Here is a 24,566-nt window from a genome sequence, read left to right on the forward strand (position 1 = left end):
AGAAGGGTATTTTGGTAATTTACTTACGTACGGTAAATGTAAATGTAAATTTTATTTACATACGGTAAATGTAAATTAAATTTTACGTACGGTAAATGTAAATTAAAATTTTACGTACGGTAACTGTAAATATAAATTACTTTCAGTAATTTGTAAAAGGTAATTTAGTAAATTTTATTTACTGAGATTGTATTTACATTTAATTAGTATGTATACGTACAGAAATACGTAAACATTATGTATACGTACAGAAACAGTATTATGCGTACAGAAATACATAAATAGTATGTATACGTACAGAAATACGTATTATTTTGTGTATTTGTACAGTAATGCCTGAACAGTACTGTGAATAGTGATAGTGAATAGTAACCGTAAATAGTAACTGTAAACAGTAAATTCGTAAAACCGAAAATTGCTGAACAGTAACCGATTATGACTGTTTCGGCATTTAAAGGTTTACGAAACGTTTCTAAATCCTTTTCTTATATTTTCAAGGTGATCTATAAAGCGAGGAAATGAATTATCTTCAGAAATTGTGGGATTACGCTCGACTTGATAAGGTGAGTAAAATCTCACATAATTACGAATCTACCCTTGCGGTGATTCTAAGATATTTGCAAGAGTTTTTAATATTGAAATACGACATGTATACAATATAGTGGATTCTATATATATTGTATAAATGGTAATAAGTACATATATATATATATAATTTGCTATATTATATACTGTTATGAATTCATCTGGATTTGGTTAATTCGATGACAAGCATGTGAGCTTAATATGGAGTTTGTTTAACGTTTTGTCTTCGGACATGTTTATAAATTATGACATGTATAAGATATAATGGATTATATATATCGTATAAATGGTAAATAAATACATATATATATAGTCTGCTATATAATATACTGTTATGATTGTATTGTGATGATGTCATTTTGATGACAAGATATATCAAGCATGTGATTTTGATTTGTACAATATGATGTGAGATTATTGTACGTGATTTTAACATTGAGATTGTTAAAATGTTGATTTGTCTTCGGATGTGATTTGGTACAATATGATGTGAGATTATTGTACGTGTTTGGCAAGTCGGAACCTAGCCTTTGGCCGGGCGAAAGTTACGATACAGTTAGAGCTCTAGTCTGTCTGCGTTAGTACTGCATGTGAGGTAACAGGTGGTTATCTGCTCATGGGTACTCAGATTGTTTTGGATGTTGGGTAGCGGGTGGCTATCCAATATCGGCGGTGTATTACGAGAGGGGTAACAGATTAGTACCAGTATTCTTGGTACCCGTATTATAAATGCATTTGGGTAACCAGAAGTGTTACTTAATTTTCTCATGAGCGTTTCATTTCATATTCTTTTGGGACAACCAGATGGGCTGTCCATTGACTCATGAGGGCATTTATATTTGTTGATTTGTGATTTTTCGTATATTTTGATATGCGAATTATATTTTGATTTTACTCATACGAGCTATAAGCTTACCGGGTTTGTGTTTACAATCCCGGTGCACCAATCCAATGGTGTAGGGGATAATTCCGCAGGTGTTGATTAGTGGAGTTTGAGAGACGACTCCGGAGACTCGAAGTTGTTCGTATCCAGCTTGTGGTGAGGTTTCTTGCGTGGAATTTTGTGGGAAAATTGGTGTGGTTTGATTTGTGAGTTTTGTGAAAGTTGTGAGGATTATTACATTTCCATTTTATGTAATGTTGAATTATAAATTTGGGTTGTAATAATTGGTTCCTGAGTTGAATTGAGAACTCAGTAATGATCCGCTGTGCATTTTAAATGATTTCGATTTCATTGAAATTGTTTTGAGTTTAACGACTTTAAAATTTTGAGTTTTTAAGCTCGAAATTTTGGGGTCGTTACAGTAAACTCTATCTTTCCATACCTCATATATACAGAGTATCTTCATAGAAGCAACTCGCATCAACTCGTAGATCGAAGCATGAGAATCAACAACCATGCATTCCAAACTGTTTAGCTACCGAATTACAGCTTTTGTATACAGTAGTTAAGTGAATCGAGATCAATAGGGAAATAGGCGTTCTACGTGAAGTAGTTGTAGAGATAGACTAGCTATTCCTAACAGAAATCATCATGAAGAATTAAACTATACAATTAATTGATTTTGTTTTTAAGACTTCAAGTGTTTATGTATCATAATGTATTGAACATGATAAGAAAACTATTGCATTCCGGCAAAATACTTATAATTGGTTATATCTTAATCGATGTATCTACTTTTGTGATCAAATGGATAACTTGACCATTAGCTATATGCTAATTTAACTAGTAATTGTAAAATTCAACTTTGCCATCCGGCCATTTGTTCATTACTTGGAAAAGAGAAAAAAAGAATGAAACTCCAAATTATCAGAGATGGATATAATTTAATTATATGGAGACCTCTTAACAACCATAGCCTATCCATCACCAAACAAACTCCCATCCAGAACTAAAGCGATTTGCCTTAGCTTTCCGAATCTAATTTTATTTGCATCTGCACCAATATGAAAACTTCCATGAATACACCCAAGTAATGTCTTAATCAGGCATATGATTATAAGTTTGTATGTGATTAGATAGCATAACATTTTGGAGCCTGTTTCTTACTCTGTTGTATGCTCAACAGGCACATATATAATACCCGTTGAGCTTTTATAGTTAATTAGTTGAAAAAATAGGGTACAAATAGCTAGTCTTCTATCCCCTTGCATCTATCGAAAACATAATAAGAAGCAATGAACAAGTTTCAAACTACATTACGTAGTTCATTTTTTCCAATTACGTAGTTCCAATTTCTTTTTACACAAATTAGGTTTGGAGATTTTGATTTCAAAGTATTCCAAAATGAAACTAAATGAAGCTTTAATGCTTGAGTAGGACAAAGGGGAAAATGAAATCTAATACCAAAAGTTTAAAAGGAAGATGTTATAAACAAATAGAAACTCAGATCAAATATGTCAAAGTAGATGGAATGTCAATATAGGCCGGGTTAGATGATGCTCCGGACTCCGGAGAAGTCGACCCTTTTTCACAGTCTCTCTCAATTTGAAACGGACAGGGAGAGAGGGACGCAACGGTATTGCCAGAGGCATATTTGGTATTTAAATTCTCATGAAACCTTTGTAGTTTATAAACTGAGCTAGAAAACTAAGAAATTAAGAAAGAGAGGAGCTAGCAGTTTGTTAACAATGGGTCATCACTATTGCTGCAAAGAGCGAAAGGTTAAGAAGGGCCTTTGGTCGCCTGAGGAAGATGAAAAGCTGCTGAGGTATATCACTGCCTATGGCCATGGCTGTTGGAGAAAAGTCCCAGAGGAAGCTGGTCTCTCTCTCTCTCTCTCTCTCTCTCTCTCTCTCTCTCTCTCTCTCTCAAACACACACATAACACAATTTTTTTTAATGCTTATGCGGTTTTTCTTAGGGCTACAAAGGTGTGGTAAGAGTTGTAGACTGAGATGGCTCAATTACTTGCGACCTGATATCAAAAGAGGAGGGTTTACACCAGATGAAGAGAATTTGATTATCAAACTTCATGGGGTTGTAGGGAACAGGTTCAGTATCAAACTTCATTATTGCACCCAATTAAATACTTTCATTTCCTTTCTTACTTCTAAGCTTAAATTTATTATGTTGTACGTACTTTCTAACATGTTATAAAATTATCGATCTATTTATATTGTAGATGGGCGCATATCGCAAAGTGTCTTCCAGGAAGAACTGACAATGAGATAAAGAACTACTGGAATTCATGGATAAAGAAGAAGTTAGAGAGGCCTTCTTCTCCAATAACCACATCCGCCGATCATTTCCATCAATATTCCCAAATGGCGTGTCTTAATCCAAACAACAAAGATAACTTTGTGATTCAAACTTTCATTGCAAGGCCGTCTGCGTATCCCCCATTTATGTTTGAGGAAACTTCACCTGATGAAGGTACTACTCATGCACCCAAGATTAACATTAGTGAACAAGAAGATCAGCATTTCCCACTCAACGTGAACTCGAACAATCTCGGGGCATGGATTTTGGATCAGTGTAATGTTGAAGCCCTTCCTTCTGTATCACCATTTGCAAACATGGATGCAAATCTATTAATCCCATCCCTCATAGGAAGTACTACTGATATTAATGCAGACATGATTGAAGCGGAATCGTGTAGCAACATTGAAGAAGAGGGTGATATTTCAATTGGGTGCCTGCAGAAGCATCAGGATTTGAATGCAGTAGTGGTCCATTCACGGCAACAGCAACCATGTTCGAACTTCCAATATTGCTGGAATAGTGTTGAAGAACATCATGGAGGGGATGCAATCGATGTGCCATCTTCATCCAATAAGGGAGCTAATAATTATAAGATGATCGAATCATCTCTCCCATCCCACATAGGAGAACTAAATGATGGCTAATAAAAATTTTCCCATTGAACCTAAATGACTAGATCGATTGACGAAGGATCTTCATCCTCCAAGCTTTACTATCTTTCCGTCTAAATTTTAAGGAAAATCTATAAAACTAATATAGAGACGACAGATGGCGGGCATGCCATTATGCCCGTGAATATTTTTATGCTTTGAATTGAATGTACAAAAAGATCGAGTGAAAAAATAAAACAAGTATGTAGTAAGAGGTTTGCTTGCTTACATGTAAAACATGATCGATCAAATATTAAAGACTACATTTTGTTGTGCTCTATTATCAGAGACCAGATGCTTTATATTTTCATCAATTGTTTCTTTTCGGTCGTTATATATGTTAGCTTAATTAGCAATATATACAAATACTGTATTCCTACGTACCATTCAAAATAGCTTCTCGATCAATGGTTTCGTGAAAATCCTTTGTCAAATTAAAGCATGAGTGCAAGAAGCAAAACCTTATTGTAAGAGGTTGATACTTTAAATAAAATTCGTGAGATAGTGTGTTGAGGTCTTAGACGCAAACTGGAGAAATGAAAATTTCCATACTTCCTATTTACAATCCAGCCGCATTCGATCATGTGTTCTATTGACATCACTACAAAAGACAATAAAGAAGAAGCATGTGGAGTGTAAATAGTGAATTTTCTATCCTAAATTAAACTAAAGCCTGATCTTAGCCACACTTGTTCACTCATATTGGTACCCGAAATTAATATCAAATATTAGACGATCGAGAATAGACTTCATCAATTTGCATGACCCTGTTTAGATTTTTGAAATGTACGTTCCTTAGTTCTTACATTTTTGTGAATGATCGATAGATATTCCATTTCTCAAAAGATCATGTAGACTTACTTCCGGAATTTTGTATAATTGTATATCAAAGCATGCATCAGCTATTAGCTGATCAGCAAGATCAACAGAATGAAATATTAAGGCCTGTATAGCTGTACGAGCATATATTCCAAAAAAATAACCAAGTTAGATGAATATCCTCAACTATAGACAGATAAACTATTATTTAATGAAGAGCTCGATCAACCCCGGCCCTCAAATCCTCAACAACCAAATTGTATATCTTGGAATCACTGGGCAGGCCCATTAATGTATAGAACATATATGAGTAAACAAAATTTGGATGGGCTAATACTAGTTAATTGGCCGGTGATCAAGAAACTTCTAATTACTCATCTTTGGACGAATTTTTAAAAGGTTAAGTTTGTGTTTATCCCTGTTATCTTCATCAATTATGTCATGCAATTGAACTTGAACTACACATGGCTTCAGCCATGCATTTTAAACCAGCTAATTACCAACATATACTACGTCGACCCAAGGGGATTAGCATATTATGTTACCTGAGAAATATGACAATCCCAACAGTTAAGAACAAATTACCATTGTTGGAAAAGGGGGCAACGATTGGCTAAAGATTGGCTAACATATAAGGAAAGGGGAGGGCTCCATAACGCATACCAAAAATCAACATGTAGGTTACAACTTACTAGTGTGGGTTAACTCATTGCTATCTTGAATTTATAGATTTAATTAAGAGAGAGAGAGAGGATTACAGACAGAATGCCGGGACCAATAATACCATATACTAAGTAATATTACGCTAGAGACGTTTCATCCATGACTTAATGAGTTAACCAACCAATGCTTATTTCGACCAAAAAAAAAATCAACCAATGCTTATAAAGGCAAAGTCCCATATCTCTTGTTTCTCTAATTCCTATTCAAAAAATCTCCAATGGTAGGCCATAATGCTCCTCCATTGCTCCTCCTTAAAGCTAAGACTAATAATCATTTTTCTCGTTTTCATTTCTTCTGCAAACCAATTGAAGTTCGAGAACTCTTTCAAACGAAAAAAAAAACGATTTACACATTAATATTAGTTTCAAAGTTTTAGCTTGCTATCCATCCAAGCAAAAGTCATTTTTTTTTTGTATATTCACATCGAATGTGGTAGATCATTTGCATCATCCCCTCGCTTTCATCACGTACCACTCAATCCATCACTTCATCCATGATCAGTCTCTAATTTTTATATTTTAAATTTGAAACTACGTATGGGAATTCAACATGTCATATCAGAAACTATACAAAAGAGATAAATAGTTATATACCTAGCTTACTATGGATAGTACTAGCTGGTCTTATGTCTTCCTCGTTCTAACTTCTAACTAATCTTTTGGATTCATATCCAAGCCAAGACAAGGACCTTCTCTCCTCCAGACGCAAGCTAACTAGTTTCAGCTGTGAAAAATAAAACTCTGCATATATACCATTTCAGGTCTCAAGATTTTTCATGTTTTTATTAATAAATGCATTATTTTTTAGATACGAACATTCCAATCTTTCGTACAAATTAATCGATCAATATAATACTAGTGTTTAATAGTCCCTAGTCATGGACTATAATCAATAAAGAAGTGCATGAATTCATGAGGGAAATGCATGACGAGTATGTGCAGTATATATTGAGATGGGAATTTGTATGTATGTATGTGTGATATATATATATATATAGTCCATATCCAGAGTGAAGCTTTATTCTGAAATTTTAGAGTGAAGTTCCAATTTTGGCACACTTTTCGGTCAAATTTTTTCACCATAAGTGATTCAATATTTAGGTATGTTATTCAAGATCATCTCTACAAAGTTTCATCCAATTTGACAATGGTTTGAGCTTTCAAAATTGAGATTTACACGAACGGTTCACGTTGAACATTTTTAATTCATTCATTGATTTAATCTAATTTCAATACCTTAACGATGTCCGAATTAGGTGAATTTTTGTAGAGATGATCTTGAATAGCATACCTAAATATTGAATCAATTATGGTGAAAAAATTTGACCGAAAAGTGTGCCAAAATTGGAACTTCACTCTGGATATGGACTATATATATATATATATATATATATTAATTGAGTCATTTTGGTTTGTTCAAGAAGTCGACGGTATTCAGTTTTGATTTCTTAATTAGTCTGTCGTCTATGAACATAGAAAATGCAACATGTTGTCAAACAATTTACTCATTTGAGTCATTTCTTGAAGAAAAAACAACTAATTATGATATCCACTTCTCCTTAGCTATTAAAAAAGGATAAATTCTTCATATGGTATCTGATGTATGACTATTTGGACAAATTAATATCTGATATATAAAAATAAACAATTTAGTTCATGAAGTTCTCATTTGTAAGTCATACCTCTATCAATTTTGATGACATATTTAGGGTTATTTTCATCATTCTAACCCTAAACTTCCTAAATCCACATTTTATATCATTTTTTCCTATAATTACTTATCTTTGGAGATAATTAAATTGATATATCTCCTCCACTTATCATCCCATTTGCATATATTGTGAAAACATTAAACTGTCTTTATGCAATCTCAATTTGTTTATTCAAAAATAAAATAAAATAACTTATAACTAGTAATAGTTTAGATGTAAAAGTTACATCAAGAAGATTAAATTTAGATATATATGTAAATCATAACAAATGCTAAGTGGAGGCACTGCCGCCATGTGGCAAGAGCAAGTAGGCCCAGGTCTAGGGGCCCAAAAAAATATGGGTCTTTTTTTTTCTAAATTTACATATAAAGTTTCAATAAAAATTGATATATAATTAATTATTAGGTTCAAAATTATGATTTTTTTTTCATCTTTGTAAATATAATATGATATCTAACTCTTGAAATCATGAATTTGGTATGAAAATGATAAATTACATTATATTATGAATGTGAGTGTTTTGAATTTTATTTAATTAGTTAATAATATTTTTTATTTTTCGTCTGGGTCCTTGATAAACATAGGACCGACCCTGAGTGGATGAGTTATATCAAAAATTTTGGTGATAATTTAAAGACAATTTAGAGACAATAGGAAAAAAAATGAAGTAAAGTGTGAATTAATGAGTTTAGATCTATTATGACGAAAATAAACTTGAATATAGTCACAATTGATAGAAGTACCAAATTGGCTTACAAATGAGAACTTCAGATATTAAATTGTCCGATTTCATACATCAGGTACTAAATTATCTAAAATCTATCAGGTATCATAGGAAGAATTTACCCTTAAAAAAGCAATATATAACTATATATATATATATATTAGAACATCTTCGTTTTCCTTTATAATTATCAGAAAACGAGTTTGCATCCTCAATTTATAATTCGGCAATTTCCGCTTTCCAAAAGTATACACCTTCAAATTTAATAGCGAAAGATCGAGCTGGGTTGGAAGACAACAAATTCTTAGATGGTTTCCTAATCAAAGATGGATCTTAGGCAGTCGGACCATTTATGTAAAAGCCTCGTGGAAAATGAGGCATTATGTGATGAAGTTTGTAAGGCATGCAACCATTAAATGTAAAAAAAAAAGTACATACACGAATGATGAAGAATGGGTCTAATCACAAGGAGTTGTTGAAGAACAATTAACCACCCAATAGGATGATGTCAAGCATGAAATTAATAAAGATTAATTATGCAGCACATATAGACGTTATTCATACACTATATATGACCGGGCTTTGTTAATAATATATGCTTGTTGACAAAGCAAACATGTTAATACAACACTTATATCATGCATACTTCAACAAACCATATACTAAATTGTCATTCTCAATGGCCAATGATTAATTTGGAAGATATGTCGACGATGAACTCACAATTTAATTTGATTCGGGAACTCATGGATTACGTGATGCCATCGTCACCGACCATTATATTATATGTATTATTGGTTAACTGAAGGAACTTTAATTTGTTGAATTGTAAGTATGCTTCTAGGTAATAACACGTAATAAGGATCATTAGAGTCGAGTGGTTTCATTTTCAATGGGTAATTATGTCCCCTTACAGCTAAACCAGCAGAATATTTGATGCCTGAAATTATTTTCACGTTAAATTAAGAAACCTCAAAGATCAATGTCTGTATCCTCCGGATCTCTAGTGAAGGCTTATCATCATGCTTTTAATTTTATGTCTACTATATATATAATAATTATCATAAATAATTATTGAACATGCATATATTCTTAATATGTGTATATGACATGTATGTGCTCTCGGCTGACCGGTAATTTAAAATACAACGTAACCCCATCATCTCTGTTGGAAGCACTTGTTAGTTACCATACTCAGGATCCATGGTTGTTCACATACTTGAAATAATTCTTCATCTTCTTCTTTTAACTTTGTAAGAAGCAGAAATTGTTTTCAGATGAGCTGAACGAAAGGAAATTATAGACAATGCATAAGAAGGCCCACGAGACTTGTACCATAATGTGAGTAGTCACCAAAATCAGGGATCATAGGGTGCAATTTGACCTCTGTCTGTTGCTCCCTAGCTAACAGTCTAATTAGTATCATCAGCAATGAATTTTTGAAGATTGCATGCTACACATACAAGTTACGATAAGTGCTTGACTTAGAGCTTTACATAGTATAAAATGAGCAAGTGCAATCAAGCTAATAAAAATGGCTGACTGGGAATGGAATTTACGATAAGTGCTTGACTTAGAGCTTTACATAGTATAAAACCTCACTACGTACACTATGTTGTGTGATGGTAAATGATGTCTTCCTGTGTATATGTGGTTATATATTTGAGACATGTTTTGCGAAATACGGTTATATATGTACGTGGTTGCATGCATAATAAGGGAATCATATAAGAATAAAGTCTGATCGATGTCGAAAATTCCAAAGCTTACAAGTATAGCATGCATAAAACTCTGAATCTCTCGATCGATCTCTACCTATTGTCTATAGATATGTAATTAGATGCGTAATCAAGTAGCTGATACTGTGATATCTACAGGCAAGTATGAACCTAGTAGAGAAATCAAGTAACTAATACGTACAATGAGTTTTCCCTGTCAGTACTGTCCTATCCAGTAGAGTCGTAGACAATAAGCTAAGAGCCTAAAAGGCAAAAGGTGGCAGTAGGATGAACACTGAGAACATTCGAAACGAGCTTAACGTACATAATAAGGAGTTAAGGACACAGTACAATTGATCCTTTTCAAAACATGAACGCAGAAGTCACACAGAACATAATTACATGCAGTGCCCTTCTTCTTCCTCCCAATCATTTCTGGTGTAGAATACGCAGGTGGCTGCTAGTTGGTACAGAGTGATTGTGAGGTTTCCATAGGGTGAGTATGATTGCTCCTACAGTAGCAGACCAAAGAAGGAGAGCGAAGGGTTTGAAAGTGAACCCCTGCCGGCATGATTGTATACAAATTCTCCGAGTACGTGAACTGAAGTTGGTTAGAGAAATACACAAATATTTTGTACGTAGAAAATAGTAAACAAGGTTTGATGGAATGTCATTGTAGGGCTTACATGGAAATTTGCCTCCGCCTTGCATGGAGCCCATTCTATTTATTTATGTCGGGGCCATTGTGTGTACTTGTTCTTACTTTCAAAGGGGAGAAGGGGGCTGGAGACCCAAGTCTCCCTTGCAAATTAAACCCCATAAATTTCATCAATCTCTCTCAGTTTATTTAGATCCCGTTCTGATTGTTGATCAGAATTGGTAGCTATAAGAAGGAAGGAACAGAGAATAGGAATAGTAGGTGTAGTTGGCAAAGGCTTAATGGGTCACCATTCTTGCTGCAACCAACAGAAGGTGAAGAGAGGGCTTTGGTCACCTGAGGAAGATGAGAAGCTTATCAGATACATCACCACCCATGGCTATGGTTGTTGGAGCGAAGTCCCTGAGAAAGCTGGTACTGACCATCATCTCGCTCTTTATCTCTCCCTTTCTATTTTGATAAAATAGGGTTAATTAATCTGGACTATTGCGATTAATTTCAGGGCTTCAAAGGTGTGGTAAGAGCTGCAGGTTGAGGTGGATTAATTATTTGAGGCCTGATATTAGGAGAGGGAGATTTACTCCAGAAGAAGAGAAACTGATTATTAGCCTTCATGGGGTCGTAGGCAACAGGTTGATTTACATGTTAAACATCTGCATTATATTCTACGTTAATCTGATCGATCATAAAATTAGTGCGCACAGTATTCTTCCAGGTACCTTAGTATCTAAGCCTCCAAAACTCGAGCTCTCAAACATGCTGAATTGGGATTTGCGATTAATTAAAGAATTTGAGTTCATGCATTTTCTGGTTTGTTGTCCTTGTTGTTTTCTTTGTTTTATTATGTGCTTTTTGAAGCTTGAAGTTGTCACTAGATAATTCAAAATGAACTGATCAATCACGTCTGTTTCCGCAATTAACCATAAATTAAAAATTAACTAAGCAGGTGTTTGGAAACAACTCAAGTGAAATGGACCTCTAATTGAATAAAGCAAACCTCAAAATCAAGTTATTTTGTCAAATATAAGTCTCAGAAATTATATACGTACGTACGTAGCCACTATCCAGTCCATGTAGAACTCCTACAAAGCACCTGTCACCTGAATCCGCAGAAGTTACCTAGTCAACTTTGAATTAGGTTGGCATATTTTTAAAGATTTTAGCAAAACAGGCACATATACAGTACGTGATCTGTTTTTACATGCATATATACGTACTACTACTTGGTGCTAACTACACTCTTAATCCATCTGTTTAGATGGGCTCATATAGCTAGTCACCTGCCTGGAAGAACAGATAACGAGATCAAGAACTACTGGAATTCATGGATCAAAAAGAAGATTCGAAAGCCTTCCCCTCCTTCATCGATTTCGACAACAGCTAGCACCGTTGCACCTATTGCCCAAACGGGTTATAATGACTCAGTCCAACAACTAGATTTTGTAAGTCAAGATTACATTGCATCGAAGCCTCACGCTCAAAATCAAACCCTATTCTCTTCAACATGCCCTATGTTCATGTTTGACACCACTGCCATCGATCAATTGGCTGCCGAGAACTACAATGCCCGAGTTGAGCTCTTCCAACACATGGTCTCTGTGGGTTTTAGTAACTCCGATGTGCCGTGGAATCTGAACCAGCACCAAGTCCAGGCTCTTCCTCCTCCTCCTCCTTCTCCAGCCATGGACATAAACTATTTGCCGCCATTGATAGAGAACATGGACAGCATGTTGCCTATCATCGATGATCATCAAGTACTGCAACCTAACAATTGTAGTAACATGGATATGGAGGAGAGAGACCATTATCACCATCAGAATCAAATGGCAGAGTTGAATGAATGGGCTGTGTCCCAACAACAGTACTCGTCATCATGTCCTAACTTTCTTTTCTGGGACGAGATGAATGGTGTGGTTGATGATCATCAAGGGCCAGGATCAATTAATATTGTTGGAGAAGATCATCATAATTTTATTGTACCGGCAACTTCATCAACTACAGGAGCTAATACAGACTTGCTGTCTTATTATCCTTCATCTCTTTAAGATATTAATGGTGCCATGGTGGTGATCCTACTGTACTGACCGATGTCCGCTAACTCTCTCTCTCTCTCTCGGAAGAGATTTTCAAAATGGTGCGATTGATCAAACCTGGAGTTTCTTTCTTTTCTTTTGGTTTTTACTTTTGGGGTGAAATATGATATTGGATTTGTGAGACTAATTAATGTATAAAAGACATGAGCAAATGCATGCGATGTTTATTTAATTTGGGTTTGTAATTCGAACGGAAGAGGAAATTCTAAATAAGATAATGCAATGCGACAAGAATAGCAATTTGATTCAAGTCTTCATGCGCATGCGTAAACCTTTGATCCTTCATTTTTGTCAATCTAGCTCTCCTAGAGGCACTGTTTTCCAGCTTCTCTCATTTCTGAAGTCAGAGCTGTTATTGTTACTGCAGAAAGAAGACAACAAGTTAACTTAATTAGCAAGTTACTGGCTACTCGAGCCTGCGAATCCTGTATATTACTGTTAGCACGTCTCTATCCTGTTATCCTGCGCGCGGTAAACCCGTTTATAACCAATGGATTTATTACCAGCAGCCGGCCAACAATTGTATTAGCTTCCTCTCTCTCTCTCTCTCTCTCTCTCTCTCTCTCTCTCTCTCTCTCTCTCTCTCTCTCTCTACATATATATATATATATAGTTCATTTCCAGAGCGGATTTCCGCTTTTGAAATTAAAGTGCGGATGTCCTTATTTGACTAATTTTTTGGTCAGTTTTTCACATATCCACAATTCAGTAGTTAAATATGTATGTGTAAATCATTCATACAAAATTTAATTCAATTTGGTGACCGTTTAAACTTTCACAATTATGATTTACAATAACGGTTCTAATTGGATAAATTCGGTTGGTTCATAGATTTAATAGTGTTTCGATACTTTAAAGATTATTAAATAAGGACTTATGCACTTTAATTTCAAAATAGTGTTCCGTTCCGGAAGATGACTATATATATATACACACACACATACATTAAGCAAGTTGAACTTTCATGGCAGCACGGTTGTGTGGAAGGAACAGTTTGAGCAAATGTTCTAGCTGGAAACAAATTGAACATGCAAACCATGCATACGCCCAAAATTATTCACGAATGCTACTAGATAACACTTATCTTCGCACTGTGGACGTGTGTGATCGATATATCAATATTTTGACATTTGATTGTAGAATGACAATTTATACTTAAAATAAAATTAACTCCCAGTAAAAGTTATAGCCAAAGAAGAAAGAAAAAAGAAGAAGGAAAAAGTCATTATGTATTACAGCCATGAGCCATCTCTAATTCTCTATGATTTCTATTCCACTTTATCATCTTCCATCTGTATAGTTTCTCGATATTTGAGGGTAATGACTCTTCAGTGGCTTTAGTGAATACTCCAAAATCCTGGTGTCATCTGTCCTTGAAATATATGAAGAAACAGCCAATATTACCCAAACATTTTTCCGAAAAGAATGACGATGCATCGATCCATCCTTTTATTTATAGTAAGCTTTTGAAAAATGAAATTGTATTAGTCCTTTCTAATTGTGATTTGACAAAGAGGTCCGATATTGGATTCACTTAGCTAATTTTAGTGCATGAATTCTAACTGCCGTACCATATAAGACATCCATTTAAGAAACTAATGATGAAGAAGCTAGATTTGCCTCTTTTCGTCAACCCTTCCAACGAGATTAGTTCGAAGCTTATCCCCTCGTTAAAAGAAAAAAAAAACATCTTGGATGAATTGATCCGTCTTCATCAACAATATAGTCGTCGATCACCTGTTTCATTTGTTTCGTGTATAGCTATGGCTCTCCTACCCCGTTTCAGATCATGGTTTATAACTTTTAAGAGTTTCAAATTCGCCAATCGAGTTTGCGTAGGAACAATTTCCTCATCCATACTTGAGACACGTACAAGTCTACAACTACCACATTCAGTACTTCAACAGCTAGCTTTGTGCCTGCTAGGAGTAGTAGTGGTACGGTTGGCGGCTTTCAAGCTTTTGGAAACAAAACCAAAGGGACCTTTTCTACAGCCAAAGAAGTAATCCATAGTAAGATTTGGGGTCGCTTTGTGGTTAGTGATACTTGTAAATTGGTGATTCATATCAGAAGAGAAGAAATTAACAGAATAGCAAATTGATATCCAAGCAAAGTACAAAAGAAAAACTAACATGCTTGGCTTAATGTCTCTTTGTCACGAAGCCCATACCTCCATTTAGAGCAAGGGGTGGTCCCAAAGTGGAATCGATCATGACCCGGTAGTAGTTGGTTCGTTCTTTTATAGGTAAGGAGGGGTTAAATTGTAGTGAGGTAAGGAGGGGTTAAATTGTGGGGAAGTTGTAGCGCTCCACAAGAATTATAATAAAGTCTTCGTTGTACGTGTATATTTTCCTCTTGATTGACGTTGACTTGTGTAGATTTACAACAGTAAAACAACGGTTTTTCTTTTTACAATCGATGCAAGAAAAATGTAAACAGTTTTCTTTTCTCATCTGTATTAATCTACACGATTTACACCGCCTACAATATACACAACAACCATTGAATTATGCTTACCCCAGGAAAAAAAAACCCAACCATTGAATGGCCAAGTTGAAAAGATAGAGAAGTAAAAATCATTGCCTTTTTTCATATAACGTAACGTCCTATAGATAGAATTTAATGGTTGAGATTTATACAAGCATGACTAAGTATCAAAATTGTAGATCGGCCAAGATAGAAAAAGAGAAAGAAAAAAAAGGAGAGAAAATTCGGGCCAAGACCAAAGCAATTGGGCCATGAAACTCCATACCTACATATCAGCAAACCTAAGCCCAACTCTCCCTCTGTTTACCCTACAAGACGAGTATAAATTTCGACAGAATACTTGTACCCATCAAAGTTTTAGGGTTTACATAAGAGCGCAGGCGATAAGAGTTCGCACTCCAAAAGCTTCTATCCCTCTCGCCGCCGTCTCTCAACCCCAACCGCAACCATGGTACGCCTCTCCTCATTTCTTCTTCCTCCTCCTTCGGTTTCTTAGCTGATCTCCTTCTCTATTTGCAGATCATTTCAGAGAAGAACCGCCGCGAGATCTCCAAGTACCTCTTCCAAGGTTCGCACTCCAAATCTCCCAAATCTAAATCCTCGCTTTCGTTTTGTGTAACTGAAGTGCTTGATGGACCGATTTGTGGTCGGTGTTTTTGATTTTTGATTTGATCAGAGGGAGTGTGCTATGCAAAGAAGGACTACAACCTCCCGAAGCATCCAGAGATTGATGTGCCGAATCTCCAGGTCATCAAGCTCATGCAGAGCTTCAAGTCCAAGGAGTATGTGAGGGAGACCTTCGCCTGGATGCACTACTACTGGTACCTCACCAATGATGGTATTGAGTTCTTGAGGAACTACCTCAACCTTCCGTCGGAGATTGTCCCCAACACTTTGAAGAAGCAGGCTAAGCCTGTCGGCCGTCCTTTCGGCGGCCCACCAGGCGACCGCCCTCGGTAATTTCATGACTCGGTCACCACATTGTTGTTTTTTGAATGCGTTTAATTACATTGAGTGTTGGTACTGCGCTTTGTTGAATGGTGAATTAATAGTTCTGTAGGTCCTTTCAATTGAAGTATGATATGGTGATTCGATTTGTGATGTTATGTAATGCGAGTTGATAGGATGAGTACTTGTAGAATTGTGAATGTGTTTGTGAATTTGGATTGATGGCATGCTATGGAGTCTAATACTTGTTAATTCTGTCCCAATTGTGGCATGGTTAAGGCGTAATTGTTGATGTTGGTTTTGTTGATGTGCATTAGTGGCCCACCTCGCTTTGGTGATGGAGAGCGCAGATTTGGAGGCGATCGTGATGGTTACCGTGGAGGTCCTCGTGGTGGACCGGGGGGTGACTTTGGTGGTGACAAGGCAGGAGCCCCTGCTGATTACAAACCTTCCTTTGGGGTAATTTTTCCGCCGGTTAAAATTTGTTCTCTTATCCATTATTTATGTCTAGGGTTTAGAAGTTCCTAATAATAAGTGCTTTTATCAGCATGGATTGTGGAATGTGTATGAAAAGAAGTCTAATAGATTTGATACAGTACAATTTGGAGAAATTGGAAGCTTTACAATGATAAGATTATCTGCATGCTACCAATTAATCTACTAGTTTCTGATGACTGATTAGTCAATTGATTACCAGTTGTTAGAAAGCCAAACTGTCATCTTCCGCTAATTTGCAATGAAATGTCTGTCTTTTTTTCTCTGTTTGTCCTGCAGTCGCTACTCAATTTTGCTCACTTCGTTTTGTTCCCAATTTTGCAGGGTGCTCCATCAAGACCTGCCTTTGGTCGTGGTGCTGGTGGTTATGGTGCCGGTCCAGCTAGCTCCAATCTTTCTTAAGTAGATGTTTTAATAGGTCTTTGGTTTCAAGAACTGATCATAGCAGTTTTGTTTAATTGCTTGTATTGGGATTCTATTCGGAGGTTGTTCTACTTTGCCTTTTGAACCCAATTTGTGGAAAACAGTTTCATGTTGGCTTATCTATAAATTCCTTGATAAATTTTATTATGGTTGTCCCTGTTGATCATACTTAGCATCAATCTGTAGCAATTTTATCATGTTATGATGCCTAATGGTTTTCCTTTTATGAATCATATTCTTCACGTTATGATGCCTAATGTGTATTTTTAGAGGTAGTATGTAGATTCTGTATATCCTAATAATCCTATAAGCATTGCTTGCATTGTATATGTGATTTCCAAATTTTTTACTCCATGGCTCTCCCATTACTGGGAGATCCCCCCATCTCCCTTTTGACCTTTCAATTGGCAATTGGCTTATATTAAAATCCCTTCCCTTTGTTTTGCTCTTCAATTGGGTTCAATATCCCTTCCCTTCTGTTCCTTCGTGTACATTTTGGTCGACCCTGGATTATCCCAGAGTTCATCTAAGCTGTAGCCAAGTCATAGAACTTGCTTCCCCAATTTTGGACAGACCATTTAATATTCATTATTTAGGAGAAGACTCCCAACACATTTATAGTTTATACTGACCCTTTGCATTAATTTTACAATGTCTGAATCCACAACTGGTATAGAGTTACGCAACCATAACCGGAAGGCACTAACTACCAAACGAAATATACATTTTTAGAGGTCTAAAACAGTGTTTCTCAGTCAACTTCCTCCATTTGACTCTCCTCAACCTTATTCACCTCCGGTGGAGGCATGTCGACATCGTCAACTAGGTCAAGGTCCTCATCCTCATCAAGCTGAGACCTAGTTTCAGCATCCCGTGGATCCTCCCAGCAAACCTATTGGGATCATCAAGGCTGAACCCTGAACTCATCAGAGCAGTCTCAAAAAGCAGAAGCACAATGTCCTTCACTGACTTGTCATTCTCATCAGTCTCAAGTCTCAACTCTCTTCCTCAGTTCCTCCATTGTAGGGGTTGTCGGGATTAATCTCCATAGTCTTCTTGCAAGACATGTAGGCTCCCATCCTGTTGTTCCTCTAAGCTTGAGCTTTCATGATCCTCTCCATGTTGGCTGTCCAGTGCCCACCCATATTCCCCTGTCACCAATACAGAAGGCGAGTCTACAACTCCGGAAGTCAGGTTCATGTTGACGTGCCTTTGGACTTTCAGACAAGACAATCTTTATTCAGCAATAGGACAGATATTGTCTCGGATGTTACGAACGAAGAAAGAGGCTGTCAGATACTACCACCTTCTCTACCCTATCCCCAAGAAACTCCTTGATTTTCCTGCACAACTTCTCAAACGATTGCTTCTTTTCCTCTCGTTGCTTCCTTTCCTCCTCTGATTCATCCTCAAGCTGAAGCCCTTCTTTCATTACAGACACAAGCTTCTTCCGATCATATTCCTTCAACTGTCCAACAGCATACTCATCAATCAGTTCAACCATAAACAACACCTGATCATATCCCATTTTCTTAAGCCTCCAGGAACGGCGAGTTCTTCACAGCCTTCTTGCTCTCGCCAATAATGTAGTTTATGTTCTTCTGGCCCTCCTTCATCCTTGTGACATAATCCTTAAAGCTGGTCATCTCATCAGTGCTTTTAGTGGATTAGTACCTGAGCAAATCAGCCAGCTTAGCTCTGTTCTGGCTGTCTTCGTGTATACCCAGCTTGAGGTTCTTTGAGAAAGCCTCATAGAATTTGGTATAATCTTATTTGTTCTCCTCAACCTCAATGAACATATCGAGACACTTCTTCACCAGATACTTCCTAATAACCTTGAGAATCTTGTTCTGTTGCAGCATCTCACGCGAAATGTTGAGGGGCAAGATCATCAGAATCCACAACACCCTTCACAAAACCAAGGTACTATGGAATAATTGCTCCTCACAATTGTCCATTATAAACACCCTGCGGGCATAAAGCTTAATGTTGTTCGGCTTCTTCCTGGTGTCAAAAAGATCAAAAGCTGCTCTCTTTGGCGAGAAGAGGATGAACTTGAACTCGAGCTGGCCTTCCACAGCAAAATGCTTCCACTCAATAGGGTCTTCCCAATCATTGGTAAGGCTTTTGTAGAAAGAGCAATACTCCTTCGAAACCTCTTCCGTCCTCAGCCAAATCGGTTTCTACTTGTTGAGTAGCTCCCACTCATGTGTCACCTTCTTCTTCTTCTTATTTTTCGGCTTCCTTGCCTTGTATTTCTCCTCATCAATTTCCTCAACATTACCCTCCTCTGTAACCTTATCTTCGCCTACCTCATCTTCATCATCAGTTCATCACTTATCTCTTTCTCCACGGTCTTTTCCACCCATAGGTAAATCGGGTAGCTTATAAACTCTGAATGCTTCCTCACACGCTCACAAGCTCCTTGAGCTTCCTCTCGTTCAAGAAATCGAGCTGATCTTCCTTAAGGAATAAAATCACCTTGGTCCCTCTACCGAGCGGCTCTCCATTTACATCCCTAGAAACAGTAAAAGACCCACCAGCTTGAGACTCCCATGTATATTGTTCATCATCATTGTGCTTTGTCACAACAATGACCTATTCTCAGCCACCAAATAAGGCGAATAAAACCCCACGCCAAACTGCCCAATCATGCTCACATCCTCCCCAACCTCCAAAGCCTCCATAATATTCTTTGTCCCGGACCTCGCAATCGTCCCCAAATTGTTCACCAGCTCTACACCAAATTGATCAGTTAAATCATTCGAAATTATAGTTATATTACCTTAAGAAAGCAACAAAAAAGGGTGTTCATTATCAGGAACTATCCGAATGATGAGCTCGGGTTGATACTCGAGCTTGCTTTTATCTGTCAAGCCCTCGAACCGTATCTTGTCTAATGCATCAGAGGCATTGCTTATGAGCTCGCGCAGGAAAATCTCCTTGTTTCTGTAGATAGTGTTGATGATCAAACTCAAAATATGGTTGATCTCCCCCTGAAATGTGAAGGTCTCGACGTCGGCTTCCATCTCCATTTCAACCATTTTCACTACTACTAACTTTAGAACTCGATCTTTCGTTTTGCAATGCTTTGATTTTGTTACCATGTGTTCTTTTGTTTTCTGATTATATATAATGTATGTGTGTGTGACTAGAAAATGCATGAAGCTTGTATATTGCTTGAATTTGAATTGATGAATTCATATACAGATTACAATGGTATATATAGGCTAATTCATACTAACCACCTACTCACTCCACTATCTCCACTCTACCTACTACATTCCACTCACACTCCCCCTCAAGTTGACGCATACACATTAACCATGCCCAACTTGCAAAGTGAGTCATAAAAAACATTCTTGGACACTTCTTTGGTGAGTATATCTGCAAGTTGCTCTTCTGTAGGAACAAACAGAAAGCAAATGATCTTAGCGTCTAGCTTCTCTTTATAAAGTGACGATCAACCTCTACATGTTTTGTACGATCATGTTGCACAGGATTCTGTGAAATATTAATAGCTGCCTTGTTGTCACAGTACAGTTGTATAGCACTATTAGGTTTAACACCCAAATCTTGTAGCAAATTCCTAATCCACAACAACTCGCACACTCCCTGAGCCATACCTCTGTATTCTGCTTCAGCACTAGATCGAGCTACCACATTTTGTTTCTTACTCCTCCACGTAACAAGGTTACCTCCAACAAAGGTAAAATACCCTGATGTTGACATCCGATCTGTAATATTTCCAGCCCAATCTGCATTTGTGAAGCCACAAACATCAACGATATTGTTGTGATTAGAAAACATTACTCCTCTCCCTGGAGCTGACTTCAAGTACCTCAAGATCCTTACAACAGCATCCATGTGGTCCTCACTGGGGTTATGCATGAACTGACTTACTACACTTACTGCATACGCAACATCTGGTCTGGTATGTGATAAATAAATCAGGCGCCCGACTAGCCTCTGATAACGCGGTTTGTCAGTAGGGACTTGATCTGGATACTCTGCTAACTGGTGGTTCTGCTCAATAGGAGTATCAATGGGAGTGCAGTCCAACATACTTGTCTCTGTTAGTAGATCAAGGATGTACTTCATTTGACACAAATAGATACCTTTGCTTCCCCGGGCTACCTCAATGCCTAAGAAGTACTTGAGTGTACCTAGGTCCTTCATCTCAAACTCTGTGGCAAGCTGTTTCTGTAATCTATCCACCTCAAAAGTATCATTCCCAGTAACTACCATATCATCAACATATATAATTAGGGCTGTTACCTTCCTTTGTTGATGTTTGAGAAATAACGTGTGGTCTAAATTACTTTGTCTGTAGCCAAGTTTCCTCATGAATTGTGAGAATCTTCCGAACCAAGCATGAGGTGACTGTTTAAGACCATACAAAGACTCTCAATCTGCATACGGAGTTACTTGGGGAGGTGGCCACATATCCAGGCGGAAGATCCATGTATACTTTCTCTGTTAATTCTCCATGAAGGAATGCATTCTTGACATCAAACTGCCTAAGTGGCCAGTTCAAGTTAGCAACGACAGAGAGCAATACCCGGATAGTGTTCATCTTTGCCACAGGTGCAAATGTCTCATCATAGTCTATGCCACATGTCTGGGTGTACCCCTTAGCTACTAGGCGTGCTTTATATCGGCTTACTGACCCATCTGGATTATGTTTCACTGTAAACACCCAACGACATCCTACAGTTTTCTTACCATATGGTGGAGGTACAAGCTCCCAAGTATTGTTCTTTTGTAATGCTTCCATCTCTTCCTCCATTGCGGATCTCCCAATGCATCCTGCACTTTGGTATGTACTGATACAGTAGATATTTGATTCACAAATGACTCATATGACTTAGATAATCTTTTGGTAGATATAAAATTTTCCACTGGATACTTGGCTTTAGTCTGAAAGGTAGGCTCATGTTTTTTTGTTGGTTGTCCCTGAGTAGACCTATTTGGCAAAACATATTGTCTACTATTATCCCTAATAGAATGACTAACCTCAGATGAGTGATCTTCTGTACCAGGAGAGCATTGGTCAGGGGTATAAACAGTGATACGGGAGACATGAGGGGCAGTTGTGTTGTCAGCTTCTGGTGTCTCAATCGATTGAGTGACAACCTCTGGTGGCGCCTGTGTGGCTGACACTTTGGTAATCTCAACGGGACCTGTTACCACATCGACTGACTCACTTTTCTTCCCCTTTCCATGATATAACTCTTCAAAATATGAATTCTCCCCCTGAAGAGTAGTATCAGAAGAGGGAAAATAACTCATATCCTCAAAAAAGGTAACATCCATAGTGACATAGTACTTCCGAGTAGGGGGATGATAGCACCGGTATCCTTTCTGATGTCCTCCGTACCCAACAAACACACATTTAATTGCCTGGGCATCCAACTTAGAACACTGATGTTATGGAAGATGAACAAAAGCAACACAACCGAAAACACGGGCAAGAAGATTATGAAAAGAGGGTAAGGAGACATGAGATGCAAGCACCTCATAGGGAACTTTCCCTTGAAGGACACGAGATGGAAGATGATTAATAAGGTGGGCGGAAGTAATGACAGCATCACCCCAAAGGTATTTAGGCATGTTGGCACTAAAGAGAATACACCGAGCCATTTCAAGTAAATGACGATTTTTTCTTTCAGAAACCCCATTTTGCTCAGGTGTGTAAGGACACGTTGTTTGATGAACAATCCCGTGTGTGTTAAAGAACTCTTGAAAGACATGATTCACATATTCCCCCCCCCCATTATCAGACCGAAGAATGCGAATGGTGGCATTATATTGTGTTTGGACAGAGGTATAGAAGGCACGAAAAGCTGGAAAAACCTCATTTTTATTTTTAAGAAGAACAATCCATGAAAGACGTGTGCAATCATCAATAAATGACACAAAATATCGCATTCCTGATACAGTTGACTCTTTCGAGGGTCCCCAAACATCAGAATGGATTAATTCAAAAGGAAGAAAACTTTTAGTAGAAGTACTAGGGGAATAAGTAGATCGATGACTCTTGCCCAAAACACATGTCTCACAACATAAACAAGACTCGTCCACATTAATAAATAAAGTAGGCATGGATTTTTTCATAACACTAAAGGATGGATGCCCTAAGCGACGATGCCATAACCAAACTTCACTTAGCTTGTCAGAAGTGGAGAGTAAAGCGGTCTGAGACGGTCCCCCTGGTTTTTCCCCTGCGTATGTCAGATCCAGATGAAACAACCGGCCCCTCAGATACCCCCGACCAATTACCCGTCTGGTGAGAAGATCCTGAAATATCACATACATAGGAAAAAAGATCACAGAGCACTGAGCGTCAGCGTTCAATTGGGGAACAGATATCAAATGATGAGATAAAGCAGGAACATGGAGTACATTGTGAAGCTCTATGGTGGGAGTAATACGAACAGACCCTGTCCCTAATACGGGGAATGCCTCACCATTAGCATTAGTAACATAAGGTACGGGTGGAGAGGATAATACGGTAAAATAAGATTTGGCATAAGTCATATGATCAGATGCACCAGAATCAATAATCCAGGTATCAGAACTAACAGAGTGAGAAATATTGAAGGCCATACCAATTTGACCACGGCCAACGATGGATGCGGTAGGTGCTCCTCCAGCAGTATGATGATCCTGCCCAACCACACCATAGATATCGGGTTCCGGAACTAAGTGAAGAGCTGCTGTTGCTTTTTCCTGGGGACGATAATTAGGCCTCTTGGGCCTAAGATGTGGATATAATTTCCAATAGGTCGCACGAGCATGGTTGGTGTCATGGCAATAAGAGCAAGGAGGGCGGGGCTGATTCCCGAAACCTGGTGGTGGTCCTTGTCGATGAAGGGGAGCGGAAGTTGCTTGCGGAAGGGGTGGTGCCGGAGATCGAGCATGAACAGTAAGGCTGGAAATGACAGCCGGTGCCGGAAGAATACTCTCTTGCTGAGACTCATCCTTTCGGATATAGGTGAAAGCGGTGAGTAGGCTAGGTGGTTCGGTCATTCGGAGCAATTCGCCTTTCGCACTGGTATGCTTTGCATCAAGACCTTTCAGAAAATGGTGAACTCGTTCAAGCTCCTTCTCCTTTTGGTACCAAACGATATCCTCTTGATTTTGAATCATGCAAGGACGTTTCACATCAATCTCAGCCCAAATATTCTTTAGTTTGGTGAAATAGTGCGCCACCGGTTGCCCATCCTGGTGTATGGCTAAAGCTGTGCACATTAACTCATGAACCTGTATGAAATCAGAGTCATTAGTAAATAAGCTAGTTAGTGTCTCCCATATTGCCTGTGCGG

At 37.7% G+C, this 24,566-nt stretch overlaps 3 protein-coding genes and 1 pseudogene across 3 annotated transcripts; 3 read left to right on the top strand and 1 right to left on the bottom strand.

Moving 5' to 3' along the window:
• Positions 1-3,216: 3,216 nt before the first annotated feature.
• Positions 3,217-4,433, top strand: LOC126795413 (myb-related protein 330-like). Its single transcript, XM_050522254.1, has 4 exons — positions 3,217-3,349; positions 3,449-3,578; positions 3,710-4,299; positions 4,330-4,433. Exons 1-4 carry the CDS (start codon positions 3,217-3,219, stop codon positions 4,431-4,433), a joined length of 957 nt encoding a protein of 318 aa, XP_050378211.1.
• A 6,497-nt stretch (positions 4,434-10,930) lies between these two features.
• On the top strand, positions 10,931-12,901 carry LOC126793701 (transcription factor MYB86-like). The gene is made up of 3 exons (XM_050520299.1): positions 10,931-11,206; positions 11,295-11,424; positions 12,051-12,901. The coding sequence occupies exons 1-3, from the start codon at positions 11,074-11,076 to the stop codon at positions 12,835-12,837; spliced, it is 1,050 nt and encodes a 349-aa protein (XP_050376256.1). The 5' UTR covers positions 10,931-11,073; the 3' UTR covers positions 12,838-12,901.
• Positions 12,902-15,728: 2,827 nt separating this feature from the next.
• Positions 15,729-17,390, top strand: LOC126793702 (40S ribosomal protein S10-1). The gene is made up of 5 exons (XM_050520300.1): positions 15,729-15,823; positions 15,892-15,940; positions 16,049-16,328; positions 16,638-16,779; positions 17,140-17,390. Exons 1-5 carry the CDS (start codon positions 15,821-15,823, stop codon positions 17,215-17,217), a joined length of 552 nt encoding a protein of 183 aa, XP_050376257.1. The 5' UTR covers positions 15,729-15,820; the 3' UTR covers positions 17,218-17,390.
• A 599-nt stretch (positions 17,391-17,989) lies between these two features.
• Positions 17,990-20,282, bottom strand: LOC126794566 (heat shock protein 90-1-like; annotated as a pseudogene).
• Between the last annotated feature and the right edge of the window lie 4,284 nt (positions 20,283-24,566).

Source organism: Argentina anserina, chromosome 5 (genome assembly GCF_933775445.1).
Source record: "Argentina anserina chromosome 5, drPotAnse1.1, whole genome shotgun sequence".
In the NCBI taxonomy this organism is placed as follows: domain Eukaryota; kingdom Viridiplantae; phylum Streptophyta; class Magnoliopsida; order Rosales; family Rosaceae; genus Argentina; species Argentina anserina.

Bases quoted from the DNA above. Each gene is read 5' to 3' on its own strand.
- LOC126795413 (XM_050522254.1), top strand. From the start codon at position 3,217: ATGGGTCATCACTATTGCTGCAAAGAGCGAAAGGTTAAGAAGGGCCTT. The intron at 3,350-3,448 runs GTCTCTCTCTCT...GGTTTTTCTTAG, and splicing joins AAAAGTCCCAGAGGAAGCTG to GGCTACAAAGGTGTGGTAAG. The intron at 3,579-3,709 runs GTTCAGTATCAA...TTTATATTGTAG, and splicing joins CATGGGGTTGTAGGGAACAG to ATGGGCGCATATCGCAAAGT.
- LOC126793701 (XM_050520299.1), top strand. From the start codon at position 11,074: ATGGGTCACCATTCTTGCTGCAACCAACAGAAGGTGAAGAGAGGGCTT. The intron at 11,207-11,294 runs GTACTGACCATC...GATTAATTTCAG, and splicing joins CGAAGTCCCTGAGAAAGCTG to GGCTTCAAAGGTGTGGTAAG. The intron at 11,425-12,050 runs GTTGATTTACAT...CCATCTGTTTAG, and splicing joins CATGGGGTCGTAGGCAACAG to ATGGGCTCATATAGCTAGTC.
- LOC126793702 (XM_050520300.1), top strand. The intron at 15,941-16,048 runs GTTCGCACTCCA...TGATTTGATCAG, and splicing joins CTCCAAGTACCTCTTCCAAG to AGGGAGTGTGCTATGCAAAG. The intron at 16,329-16,637 runs GTAATTTCATGA...GATGTGCATTAG, and splicing joins CCACCAGGCGACCGCCCTCG to TGGCCCACCTCGCTTTGGTG.